At 49.0% G+C, this 13,869-nt stretch overlaps 2 protein-coding genes across 3 annotated transcripts; both read left to right on the top strand.

The window, feature by feature from the left end:
* The first annotated feature begins 77 nt into the window (after window positions 1–77).
* On the top strand, window positions 78–6,528 carry LOC309885886 (fibrinogen-like protein 1-like protein). The gene is made up of 4 exons (XM_082776269.1): window positions 78–238; window positions 1,840–1,980; window positions 4,425–4,487; window positions 5,471–6,528. Exons 1-4 carry the CDS (start codon window positions 235–237, stop codon window positions 6,097–6,099), a joined length of 837 nt encoding a protein of 278 aa, XP_082632395.1. The 5' UTR covers window positions 78–234; the 3' UTR covers window positions 6,100–6,528.
* Window positions 6,529–10,674: 4,146 nt separating this feature from the next.
* On the top strand, window positions 10,675–13,216 carry VPS37D (VPS37D subunit of ESCRT-I). Of its 2 annotated transcripts, none has more exons than XM_082776008.1 (4): window positions 10,675–10,929; window positions 11,643–11,814; window positions 12,148–12,230; window positions 12,394–13,215. In XM_082776008.1, the coding sequence occupies exons 1-4, from the start codon at window positions 10,807–10,809 to the stop codon at window positions 12,877–12,879; spliced, it is 864 nt and encodes a 287-aa protein (XP_082632134.1). In that variant the 5' UTR covers window positions 10,675–10,806; the 3' UTR covers window positions 12,880–13,215. The 2 variants fall into 2 exon arrangements, with proteins under 2 accessions (XP_082632134.1, XP_082632135.1); XM_082776009.1 differs by having other exon boundaries at window positions 10,799–11,314; window positions 12,394–13,216.
* Window positions 13,217–13,869: the final 653 nt, after the last annotated feature.

The raw sequence follows: 13,869 nt of genomic DNA on the forward strand, positions 1-13,869 counted from the left end.
CTTCATCTTTCTAAAACACAGCCTTCTTTGTTTGAGGACATATTACTTAATGATGAAGAGCAAATAAGCCATAAACCACTGATGCTGTTGCCAGCCAGAGCATAAGTGCTGCGGTTTGGGTCTCGTGCCTCCACCCCCTTACCTGCCGAGTCCTATAACTTTCAGGCTGGACACCTCTCCAGCCAAGCCAAACCTGCCTGGCTTCCCACTCTGCAGGGTCCCCTCAGAGACAGCATGGGTGAGTGTGGGCTGGGCTGGGAGGGAATGGCACTGTGCTGCTGAATGTGCTGTGGATCCCAGAGCACTTTGTCTGCTGCAGGGCTCACTTCTGCCCACACCCTGGCTATTGCAACACTAAGTCCATTAGTCTGCCCAGACTCACTGTGCCCTGGGGTGAGAGCTGGAGCAGAAGACTGCATTTTCTGCTATGTACACGCTGTATCAGTGTAGCCTTGCAGTGCCAGATAGCCCATTTTACAAGATGCAAGTTTACCAAACATTCTTTGTAATTTTCAGTTCTGCAGAGAAAATATTAAATACTCTAGCACAGAAAATAGATTTTATAATTATTAATTTTTTTTAGATATTCTTATTATATAATATTGAACAGGTATCAAGATCTAGAGTTTAGATGATTTGAAAACACACTGCTGTCCCCAGAAGAACACCCAGGAGCGGCTGTTCTTCTCCTTTGCATCTCCATCCTAGTCAGACCTTTCAAGACTATTTATGGAGGAATGGGCCAGTAGTGGAAGGAACATTGCTTCTCTAGTGGCCTGAAGACATGATATCTTTAAACAGGTCCCTAAACACAAGTGCATCAAGACACTCAATGTCAGATAGCAATTGAGAAACAAATCAGTTGGACTGGAGAGTGATTAAAAGAGCTCTGGTGTAGAACTGTATCCAGCACAAATCATTTGGACAACTCTCAGTATTCCCAGAAAGGGGTGTTTATGTCTAGGATGGCAATGAGCACACATACTAGTTCCAGTCTGACAATGCCAGTTTGAACGCTTTCCTTCTCAGTCATCTCTAAGAACCTGCCAAACCTAGGTATCCCATGGCAGTGCTGGGATAGGCTCTGCTCCTGTTCAAACAGTAGAGGGATCATACTAGTAACCTGACAGGATGAGTTGTATCTATTATATCATGGATTTGTTTTCCCTATGAGTAGGTATCTCTGTAATGCCCCGCTGTTCAGGTACCATGATAAATTTTCTGTCATTTTATATAGATTTAATATTACAAAAAGTGTGCTGGTTTTCCTAGCTTCTCCAAACAAGAACAGTCTGGGTCAGATGGCTACATGTGGACTTTTTGAAGTAGCCATATATAGAAGAGATAATTTGCAACAGCTAGGCAGTGGCTCTTGAATGTTTCTTCTGCTTCCTCCTACACATCTGGGTTCTTACTACCCACCACCCTGGGCTGGGAGCAAGTGTACTCCCAGTTCACACCAGAGAATACATATGAATGGGAGCTGGGAGGAAAGAGGATACCTCCTTCCATCCTCACCCTACTTGTTATCTCTAGCCCCAAGACTTGGTTTTCACAGGAATTTCTGATTACAGTTACTTTGGGTTTGGACAAGGTTTTCACACCTTATCTGTCTCAGAAATCACCAACATAAGCTGCCACTGCTGATGACTCCTGTCAATGAGTATTTGGTAGTTCATCTAAGGTAGTGAATTGGGACTTTGAGCTCCAAGAGGGAGCTCTACAAATAAAGAAATTTATTTTTGTATTTTACCCTGCAAGAGTCAAGCGGGACTCATGGAAGAGTTATGTGCCCTTTCTTCTTCTTCTTTTATTTTTTTCAATTTCTTCCCATATTAGCTACCCGGTACCTTTGTCTCCTGATTTGTACCTCCCTGCTGGCTCCGGCAGCACTTCTTGCCTTTGACATAAAAAACTTACATCTTTGCAATGGCACACTGGATGAAATTATGAATCTTCACCCAGAGTCCTTCCAGCTTGGTAAGTATACCACTGTAACAGGGAGAGGCAGACAAAGTCATGTTCAGTAAGATCCTAGATAGCTCTCCACCCCAACCTGACCCCACCCTTGTGCCATGGAGGAAGGACTAAATATTACTCTATGTACAGACAATACCAATTTGCTACCAATTTAGGCTACTTTACTGGAACAAGAATAATCTCAGAGTCATCCTCTGATTGTAGCCTGCCTCATCTTCTGTGTGACATTAAGTTCTTCTGCCCATATGTGAGTGCAATAGTCTAAAACCCAGAGTTCCCAAGATCACAGGAAAAGGAACAGGTCCAATCTCACTGGCAGGAAGACCAAGGCAAGGGTGCTCTGGACAATGGGTGCTTCCTTGGAGAAGTAGTGTTACAGGTGTTGAAGTAGTGTTACAGTGTTAAACCAAACGATCACACTGTTTTGATGACAGCAAGAACATTAGCCACCTCTGGAAATCACAAGGTTAGCAGAGAGAGGGAATTCAAGAGAAAACTGAATGCAGAGGAAATGAGTGAAGTTACAACAGAGTCTGTAGTAACAGTCAGAATCTGTAGTAAGTAGTGTCACTGACATAGGCCAGTCAGATGACAGCATGGAGTAATTTATTAACTACCAGGGAGCATTGGAGCTATGAGGAAGCCTCCTTGAAAAAATGGGTGGCTGTGTGAGCAGAAAGAGATGGTTCACTTACAATGGAATATGAGTTTTTGGCAGAAAGGGACAAGGTCCAAGTGTTCAACACTGGTTTCACATCAGCCTTCACTGCAAAGGTCATCTGTCAAGAAAACGCCAACACGGAGAGCATCTATGACTGAGCGCTTGGCAAGCTTCCCTGAGAAGTGCAAGTCTGAATACATAAAAAGAAGTGTGCTCTGAGCTTCACCCTCATCTCTCACTCAGACCACTGGTATGGTTCTCTAAAAACATAAGCAGCATGAATGTAAGCTAGGTGAGCAGGGAGACATGCCAGATAAGACCATTTCAACTTGTGGAGGTATGAATCCAAATGGACAGGAAGTGAAAGCAGAAGAGAAGAGGGGCAGACTTTGACTTACAAACAAATGTTAGTGAATAGCTTCATATCGCTGTAGTAAAAGTAAATACCCTGCTTAGAAAGTGCACAGAAGTTGCAAGAGTGTTTTCCACTCTACACGGGCTCAGGCCAACCACCACATTTACTGGTGAGTTTCAAGAGATATTTAGTGAGAGTTGCAGAAAGGGGGTAAGAAATATGCCAGATAGACTGTGCCAGGGAAAACTGAAGAATTGAATTGTCCAGCTCCAAAATCAGATGACTATGGAGGAGGATGTGTTAGCAATATACAGTCTAGCTGCAGGAAGAAGTGTACTCTTGTATAGCAAGAGAAGGAATGGGCTTATACACTGTGAAAGAGGATTAAGTTAAACATTTCGTAAGAGGGAGAGGACATGAAAGAACTAGTTGAGAGAGAAAGCAGGAAGCAGATATTTGAGGATGGCAGAGAACAGCAGCTGTAGGGTTAGATGTCTGTTTCGGAGAGGGGATGGGATTAATTTGTTTGTTTGTTTGTTTGTGATGGGCATGGCTCACAGGCCTGTGATCCATGAGTCTGTTTTTTAACCATCATTGTATACACACAAGGTGTCTTTGTGAACAAGTTGCATTATTTCAATGTGAACCATCCAGCAACACCCTTCAAATTCCTTTCTGAGCCAGCTGAGCAGAGCTCCTCTTAAAGTTCCTGATACCAGAACTGGTTTTGCTGTGTCATCTCTCACATTTCTTTCCCCTCTAATCCCTCTTCTTCCTGAATCCCTTTCTAACTTCTACTGTAAATTAGCAACTGTCTTCCTACTGTTGCTACCATTATTTAAGGTTCTTCCCACACAAAGTGTGCTCTAACCATTCTCATCAAGGAAGCATCTGCCCCATACTAACATCATGTAAATTACAGAATCACAGAGAATGATTGAGATTGGAAGGGACCTCCAGAGATCATCTAGTCCAACCCCCCTGCTTGAGCAGGGTCACATAGAGCATGTTACATAGGATGGCATCCAGGTGGGTTTTGAATATCTCCAAAGTAGAAGACTCCACAGCCTCTCTGGGCAGCCTGTTCCAGTGCTCTGTCACCCAAGCTGTAAAGTTCTTTCTCATATGGCAATGAAACCTCCTGTAGTTCAATTTATACCCATTACCCTTTGTCCTATCACTGGCCACCACTGAGAATAGTTTGGCCCCATCCTCTCTACATTGTCCCCTCAGGTATTTGTAGAGGTAAATTGCCCTGAACTACCATCTGGCTGATACCTGAAGTGGTAAAGGTATGCTACTCTGGAGTGAGGAGCAACAACAGCCAAAAAATTGGAATATCATCTGGAGAAGATTATGTTCTCCCAGTAGGCATTTGATATGTACTCTCAACACTCAGTCCTGTCTCCTCTGTTCTTTTCAATTCAGATAAGGATGACAAACATGTTCGGCAGGTCAGAGACATTGCCCCTCATCCACCAGTGGCTCATGGTAAGTCTATTCTCAAGAAGTACATCTGCTCACAAGATTGCACCATTACTAAGAGCCTAGAGGCTCGTGAAAAGTGCTCAGCCACCTCAGTCCATATCCTACATGTACACAGGCTCCTGCCAGGAAAAATGTTGATTTTCTGATAGGCTACAGAAGTGTCACAGCTCATAGTCTCAGATGGACCTTAACACCAGCCATGTCCTGGATTTAATGATGAGGGATTTTAACATGAAGTTTCTATCTAAAGATCTAAACTGTAAAGTCATGCTTCATTATTTGCCTTCAGGTTGTGGTGTTTGGTTATTAGCCTATTTTTGCCATTCATTTGAAGACAAGGCAGTGTGGGAAAAGGACTGACTTCATAACAGAACTCACTAAGTCAACATCAGCCCATATGACCACAAGATAAGGTTTCACTGGGTAGAAATAACCACTGGTATGTGGGTGAACACATCACTTCATTGTTTAAGGGGCTGACACTCTAAAGAATAGAAAGACTGATCAAATAAAATAAGTCAGAAAACCTCTAAAAAGCTCTTGGGTAAGCCCAAAGAAAACCAGTGGATTTGTCCTATTGAGATCACAAAGGCTGATTTTGTTATGAGCAATATGGATGTCTGGACCACACTCTGGGTTTTCTAAAATGACTATAAATCTCTAATCCTTCCGTGCAAGTGGCTTTAGAACCCAGATTTGCATTTATCTCTGTGGTGATATATCACCAACATGCTACAGGTGAATCACCACAGCACTGCAGTGGTGTGGTGGCAGAGACACTGAAATGGACAAAGTTGTATTGTGTGCTGGTTGAAGGCAATGTTTTTGATTATTTCAAGACTTTAATTTACTCCTGTTGAATATGTCAGGAATACAGCTCAGGAATGTATGTGCAATAAAATATAGGTACAAAAGAATTACCAGGTGATTTCAGTGTCTCATTGTGTGCAATGCAATGCAATAACCAGCTCTGTTTCCTGCCCCAGGCTGGCCCAAGGACTGCAGCGAGATCCCTGCTGGTAGCCGCAGTGGTGTCTACATAATCCAGCCAAAAGGACTCCACCAGCTCGTGGTGTACTGTGAAATGAATGTGACAAATGGGGGCTGGACAGTCATCCAAAGGAACCAGAAAGACACAGCTGTCACCTGGGCTGAGTCCTGGAGCACCTATAAATATGGCTTTGGGAATGTGCGCAGCGAGTACTGGCTGGGCACCGAGTATATTCATCAGATTGCCAAGCAGAAGGTCTACCAGGTCAGATTTGTCATCTGGGACACCAAAAACAACATCAAATTTGCAGACTACAACCTCTTCAGTGTGGAAGATGAATCCCATGGCTACCGGCTGAGGCTGGGCTCCTACACAGGGACAGCGGGAGATGCCATGACTTCAGACAATCCCAACACTATGCATGACAACATGAAGTTTTCCACAAAAGATCGGGATCAGGATACTTACAGTAAGAACTGTGCCTATAGCTATGAGGGCGGGTGGTGGTACTCAGCATGTTATTCTGTACGGCTGAATTTCAAGGGTGGCATGACATGGGGTAGCCTGTGTAAAGGGGACTGCAAATCCTCCCTTATCCTCATCAAACCAGCTCCATATTGTTAGTGCTTCTTCCCGCTCCTGTATGAACTGGGTGCTTTCAAAGGCTCTGCACAGCTTAAGCCATTCTGTAGCAGAGAGAAGAGCCTAAGAGTATCAGGGTTTTATTGAAATGCCACTTTCTTTTTTCTGTCTCTGAGTGGCTTCCCCTTTCTTTAGCTCTTTCCTTGTGCTTGCCAATGATTCCTTTTTATTACGTTCATAATCAAGAAAAAAAAAAAAAAAAAAAAAAAAAAAAAGTGAAACGTGGATTCTGCATATACCTTCCCTGTTGGAGGAAGACACTGAACCCTGTAATGACTTTTTGTCAGTGATTATTAGTTGCCTCCAGAATTCACAATAAGCAAAACAGCTATGTGCCATGAATTCCATACACTCTGTGTCTCTCTGTGTTGTCTGGTAAAGCAGCCAAATAAATTTGCTTCCTTGAGCTTATTCTCCATTAATGAATGTCTGTTCTATATCTCTGATGTGCTCCCACTCAGACCAAAGAAATCCCATCTCAGGTGCTAGGACTGAAGCAATGGAGCTTATAGAGAGAAAAAGTCTGGAGTGTTTCTCATAGAAATGGATGTAAGAGAATTTAAAACTAGTTACACTGAGATATAGGACCTGTAAATCTGTGCAGGAGGTTTCAGAAGGGATGCAACACATGAAAGAACTCTTTACACATCATCACCATGTTCACAGTCCAGTGTAAAATTCTGTGGTGATGTCCCTGTGATGACATCATCCTGCTGGGAGTCTGTGTCTGTCAAGAGTTGGTCATGGCACCTGCATGTCTGCAAAGTTATGCTTTGATCCTACATAAAAATGATATCAAAGATGTACGTACATCTTTCTGCTGTGACCAAGAAGCACTGAACATAATGGAAGCAAAAGAAAGGTAGGTTAGATGTTAGGAGTTGGTTGAATTAGGACAGATTATAATGAGGAAAGAGCCTATTACAGGAATGAGCAGAGTGTTGCTCATCATATCAAAATTCCAAAGATCAATTTAGATGAACCTTTGTCAGGAAAGGTGCAGACTGAGCTGATGCTGTGAGGCTGCAGGACAAGGTCCCTGAAGCTCCTTCATCCCATGACACTATGGTGCTGCCAGGACATACTGTTCAAGAAGCACTTTCACCTTCACAAAGGGTTCTGGCTTTGTTTTGAGGCAGCACAGCACCAGCAGTGCTTGCTCTCTCTTCACTTGCTCTCCTGAGAGCCTCCAGCACCAAGCAATGACCCATGAAGACAGAGTGCAGAGAACTGGTGGGACCTCAGAATCCAGCCCATGCCAAAGTCTCTTACTTTGGCTGGAATCCCCACTTGGCCTTGGAGAGTGACCCATTAGAGACTCTGCAGTGTCACTTGGCCCTTTCCAGAGATGGGAGAATATCCAGCTTTGGAAACAATCCAAATTAAATCAGACATAGCCCTGAGCAGTCTGATCTGCTTTGGGGGTCAATTCTACCATGCAAGGGTTGGACTAGAGATCCTAAAAGTGCCTTTCCTGACACCAGTTATCCTCTAAGACAGAAAGGGAACATTCACTCTGAGCAAAAGCTATGCCTTTGGTTCCCTCATTATAGTGTCTCCTTGCAATGGGCACCACAGTGCAGAGAGGTAGTGCACAGGGCAGGTCAATGATGGGACTTGGCATCAGCTGGTAGAGAAACACCCATAGCAGCAGATGAGGAGAATGGGTGGCTGGAAGGTGTTCTCCCTGCCATACACTGTCCTCAGAGCAGATTTGGCTTTCAGAGCCAGAAGGCTCAATGATTTCAGGTGGCACCAGGCAGACTGAGAAATGACACTGCTGCTGCTCCTGGGCCTCTGAGGTTTCCAAGTGGAACTCCAAAACTGGACTTGCGTTTGCACGGCCAGTCTAAGGAGCAAATGATCCTCATCCCACAAAACAGCACATCCCAGTGTGCAGACAGGTTGTCATCTCTCCTACAACAGCACTAGCTCTACACAGCTCCTTCTAAGCTTTGCTTTCCAAATCCAAATGCTTTCTAAGTCCTGCTTGGCTCCTGGCTACCCAATGGTAGTGACCTCCAGCTCCCAGCAGTTCAATGGCAGCTTTACTTTGCACAGTTCCAGTAGCCAGAGTTGGTTTGAGGTGACACCTTGTATTGGGCTTACATGGCAAGGCTGTGGTAGCAGGGGAGATGCAAGGGTGAATTCTGAGAGAAGAGCCCATTAGCTGCTCCATGTTAGAGAGGAGCAGGTTCTAGATGTCTCCAAAAGGACCTGCCACTGAACAAAGCTGATCTAATGAGCAATGCTAGTACTCTGGGGGAGTACTCTGAAGGGGAAAACTTCTGTGAAACAACAGCTGGGACAAAAGAGTAAGAAAATAGGGAGAAACAAACCTACAGACCCCAAGGTCAGTGTAGATGGAGGGCAGAAGGTGCTCCAGGTACCAGAGCAGAGGTTCCCCTGTGGCCTGTGGAGAGGTCCCCGGTGGAGCAGGCTGTCCCCCTGCAGCCCATGGGTCCCACATGGAGCAGATCTCCACGCTGCAGCCCATGGAGGAGCCTCCCAGTGGAGCAGGTGGATGTAGCCTAGAGGAGGCTGTGGCCCATGGAGACCCCCAGCAGGAGCAGGCCTCAGGCTGGAGCTGCAGCCCGTGGAGAGGAGCCCACACAGGAGCAGGGGCCTGGGGTGAGCTGCTGCCCGTGGGGGACCCATGTTGGAGCAGTTTGCTCCTGACAGATGGGCCCCGTGGTATGGAGCCATGTGGGAGCAGTACTTGAAGAGCTGCTGCCTGTGGGCAGCCCCCGCAGGCTCAGTTCAGGAAGGACGGCATCCTGTGGGAGGGACCCTGCATGGAGCAGGGGCAGAGAGGGACTGAGCAGGAGAGGCAGAGACAAAGAGACTGACCTTACCAAGGTCAGTCTCCTAATAAGAGGGTGAGCTTCTCTGATGAAAGTGGTAGAAACTGGTCCTGTGGAATGGGCAAGATCCAAGGAGCAACTGAGTATGCGCAAAGACAAGAGGTCAACTAGCGGTGACGAGTAAGTCATCAATCTTCATCCCCACGACTCCCGATGACCACCACCAGAATACACTGCACAGGCGCAGATGGGAGGAGTTTATGTAAATGACTCATTGGAACTGATTTTAATACGAAGTGAGGACAGGTTATGAATACGTACAGGTGTATTGTGAAACTTCATGCATATGTAACTCTTTACTGCATATAACCAAGGCAAGTTGCTGCGTCAGGGGCGCACGACTTTGGCGGTACTACCCCCCGTGCTGCCCAGCGCTGAATAAACGTACCTACTTTACAATCTTACTGATTGTGGAGTCTGTTTTCCACGAGTCAAAGCCAGGGATAGAAGAATGGGGGCTTGCTTAATCATATTAATGATTTCTAAATAAAACAATTGTAATTATTAAAGCCAGGAATGAAAGAATGGGGCCTTACTTAATTGCTTTAAAATATATATTGCTGAGTGTCTTTGCTTACTACTGTGCAAATTGACCAAAACAAGGAGTCTTGGGACCCCTCACAGAAGATGTTTCCTGACAAAAAAGAGGAACCTGTCTCAAAAACTAGCTGAGACCGACCTTGTGGTTTGGACAAGAGCCAAGGAGCAGCTGAGTCTGTACAAAGGCAAGGGGTCAACTAGTGGTCATGAAGAGGAGTTATCGGACTTCATCTCCACAACCCCCCAACGACCACCACCAGAAGGCACTGCGCAGGTGCAGATCAGAAGAGTTTATGGAAATGACTTATTGGAGCTAATTTTAATATTGGGATGGGTTATGAATATGCATATATATAGGGAAACTTCATGCATATGTAACTTTTTACTGCATATAACCAAAGCAAGTTGCCGTGTTAGGGTGTGCATGCGTTTGGGAGCTATCCTGCCTGTTCCTAGCACCGAAATAAACCACGTACCTACTTATAACTTATTTGCTTTGAGTTATAGAGTTCTTCCGCAAATCACACAAGCTGCAGCGTGTGAGACCCATGGGCTGCAGGGGGACACCAGGGGCCTCTCCACAGGCTGCAAGGGAACTTGTGCTGCATGCCTGGAGCACCTCCTGCTGCACTCACCTTGGTGGCTGCAGGGTGTTTCTCACTCCTCTCTCTCCCAGCTGCTGTTGTGTAGCATTTTTTTTCCATTGCTTAAATGTGCTCTAAGAGGTACAGACAAACTTGCTTATTGGCATGGCTCTAGGCAGTGGCGGGTTCCTTTTGGAGATGGCTGAAAATGCCCTTATCTAACATGGAGCAGCTTCTGGACTTTTCTCACAGAGGCCATCCCTGCAGCAGTCCCCTTTCCGCCCCATCTCCCCTGTACCCCTCCCCTCCTCGCAACAAAATTCTTGCCACATAAACAAAACAAGCATGCACAGAGCAGATGCAGTGCGGGATGCAGACAGCAGGTGCAGCACGCACACAGCGAGGTGCAATGCAACACAGGATGCACACAGAGGGTTCAGTGCAGGATGCACGTAATGGGTACAGGAAGCACACAGCGGGGTGCAGGATGCACAGAGCAGGTGCAGCATACACACAGCGAGGCGCAGTGCAGTGCAGCGCAGGAAGCACACAGCAGGCGCAGCATGCCCGCAACCCAGGACAGTGCGTGGCGGAAGCGCCTCGATCCCGGCGGCCCCGTTAGGGCAGGCGGGGCGGGGCGGAGCTCCGGCCGCGCGGCTCCCGGTGCCGCGGTCGGCGGCGGGCGGCGGGGTGTCCGGCCCATGGCCCGGCCCCTGGCGCCCCCCGAGGCCCCGCGCTGCTTCGCGGCGCTGAGCACGGTACAGCTGCGGGCGTTGCTGCAGGACGAGCCCCGGCTGCAGCGCGCCGCCCGCCTCAGCAGGAAGGTAGGGGCTCGGCGGGGCTCGGGGCCGCCGGCAGCTCCGTTCGAGGAGCGGGGCTGGGCGGTCCGGACCCCGGCCCTCTTTGGCCGGGCACTGGCCGGCCTGGCGTCCCAGCCGCGCCGCCTCGGTCGCGGGGGAAGCTTTGTTCGTTTTCGCGGCTGCTCCGGTGCTGCTGCTGCCGCCGGGAGGGGTGGGGCAGCAGCCATCGCACCCATCGAAAACCTGAGCGTGGTCAGAGCCTCTGCCCCTGCTGCTCTCGCTGTTGAAGCAAAGCCGCGATTGCAGGAGAACGGCAGCAAGGGAGGAAACGGCCGAGGGATGTGCCGCAGCCCGGGGGTAGCAGCTCCCCGCCTGGACCCCTCTCCCAGCTGTCCATTTTAAAGTTAATGTAAGCCTGTTTTCAGCATACTTCCACTTGGCCTGCTCTCCACTTTCCATGGGTGGAAGATGTGTGTGCAGCAAAAGGGGGTGCCTCTCTCCTGACGTCCTCATTAGCTAATGAGGCCTTTCAGGAGCTGTGACTCGCTGCAGAAGGGAGGCTGGGTAGGCCAGCTGTGAGCACTGCTAACCTTCAAGGTAACCTATCCTGTGCTGTGGATGAGTTTTTCCTAGGACATGACCCTTTTGAGGCAGAGGAGATGGTGGGGACGGGGGAGGTTTTGTGGCTCAGAGTGGCTTCAGCTTTGCCTCCTGGTGTGAACCCTGCATCCCCATAGTTTCAGAGTCTGCAGCTGGAGCGGGAGATGTGTTTGGCATCAAACAGTACCCTGGCCAGGGAGAACCTGTCCCTGCGCCCACAGCTGGAGGACGGGAAGGCTTCCTTAGCCATCAAGTACCAGGAGCTACGGGAGATACAAGAAGCGTGCTGGGACAAGCAGCAGCGCCTAGGTGAGTGGGGGGTAAGACAGAGATGTGCAGGGCTGGCTGGCATGTCCAGAGAATGCTGCATTAACAGGAAGGCCAGGGTGGGCTCAGCACCCTCAGACGTGCATGGGGATATGGCCCATTCATGATCAGGAGTGGTGTAAGGTGTAACTGGTGCTCAGCTGCCATGGTGAGATACAAGCTCTGCTGTGAAGATGGCTCCAGGGATGTGTTTGGGGGCTTTTTGTTGAGGAGGGGAGAGCTCCCCTCATGCTTGGGAGTGGGAAAGACCACAATCCCAGCAGTGGGGACATCTGTGGGGAGGTTTTTTGGCAGCTCTATCCTTTCCCGGCACAGAGACGTACCTGGAGAAGTGGAGCCCACAGAGTGCCCTTGGCCAGCTCCAAGCCAAGCTGGATGCCTCCGAGGCAGAGTCAGAGGTAAGTCAGATAAGGCCCCTGTGCTACTGCCCCTTCCTCACCTGGGGCCTGTGCCCTTCTGTGTGCAGGACCCTGGAGAACAGTCCAGGGGCTCAGCCACCTGGGCTCCCTCCATGGTCCCACAGCTCTCATTGCTTGACACTGCCCACTGCCTGTCCTGCAGGCACAGATGGAGCAGTTCCTGGCCCAAGACCTGCCCCTTGATGCCTTTCTGGAATCCTTTTGCCAGAGTCGCACACGCTCTCACATCTGCCGGGTGCAGCTGGAGAAACTGCAGGAACTGCTGCAGAAAGGCAGGGCAGACAGGGACCCTGCAGGCCCTGTGGGGTGCCCAGGTGTCCAAGTCAGCCCATCGCCAGTCCGCCTTGCCCCTCTGTCAAGCAGAGCAACCCCCAAAGACCTCCATCTCTGCTACCATTTTGTGCCTGCCTGTCTTATCTCCTCAGAGGCTGTTGCGCCCTTTGCCATGCCAGCTATACCTCTGAAATGCCATCTCCCAGCCCTGGGAAAGCAGCCAGCAGTCCCCTGCCCTGACACCCCTATGGACTTGCCCCTGCGCCTTGTCCAACATGTCCCCCTGCTCAGCCCCCGTCCTTTCTGCGTGCAGCAGCTGCCACGCCACCAGAAGCAGGAGCCACCACACCGATAACAGAACAGGGACAGGGCTGTGCCCTGTGGGCTGCATGGTCTTGGCCAGGGAGCACGCAGGGGTGTCCACAAGGCCCTGAGGGGCTGTGGTGGCTGTTGAGCACGTACAGGGGGTGGGTACTTGTGGAGAAGGACCTGCTTGGCTGAGGATGCGGTGGGGTAGCAAGTGTGGCTAGGCAGTAGATGCTGCACTTAGTGAGCTGTTGGGAGGGAAGATATTTCTGTGTCCACAGCAAGAGGAACAGTGATGGGAGATGGGGGTGGGGGTCAGTAGAACCCAGGTGGGTTGGAGGAGGCAGGGAAGAGGGCTCAGGAGCTCTGGGTGCCACATGCTTTCTAAATAAAGACTTTTTTCCATGCTCTGTGTTCTCTTGTTGGCCTGTCTGTGAACAGATATACAGGAGGGGTGGGGAGGAGGTGCCCTGGGGGGCGACACTTGCCAGGTTTGGAGGTGACCGTAGGCAGCGCCCTTGTGCTTGGTCCAGTCCATCAACATTGTGAGGATAGTGAGGGCACAAGGAGGGTGCAGGAAGTGCAGGTCTCTCCCCAGCCCTGCAGTTTTTTTAGTACACATTCCCTATCCACCCTCTTGTACTAGTCCTGGCTCCCCAGGGACTCCTCTGGGAGTCTTTAAACTCATGCAATGGATGGTGAGACAAAGCTGGGAGGAAGCAGGATAGTCCTCAGGCAGCCTACTTGCTCCGTGTACTGGGATGTCTCTTGTGCTAGTGTGTTGATGCTGTTTCTAGCCTTTGATTTGCTTTCAGGCTCTTATGCTTTCAATCCGTGTCTGGTTGCAGGGTTTTTTGTTTGTTTTCTCCAGCTGTCTATCTACCCTCCAGCTAGGAGGCCCTGTTGTGCAGACAGCTTAGAAATCTTCCAAAGAAGCACAGGGCTCTGGCTTCAAAGCACCCCAAAATATGGACTGTAGGCTGGTAGTGCTTATCACCCCCTTTGCCATGCAGCTTACAGAGTCCCATGAGTGCTCCTG

The sequence above is a fragment of the Aythya marila genome (genome assembly GCF_965140915.1).
Source record: "Aythya marila genome assembly, chromosome: 20".
In the NCBI taxonomy this organism is placed as follows: domain Eukaryota; kingdom Metazoa; phylum Chordata; class Aves; order Anseriformes; family Anatidae; genus Aythya; species Aythya marila.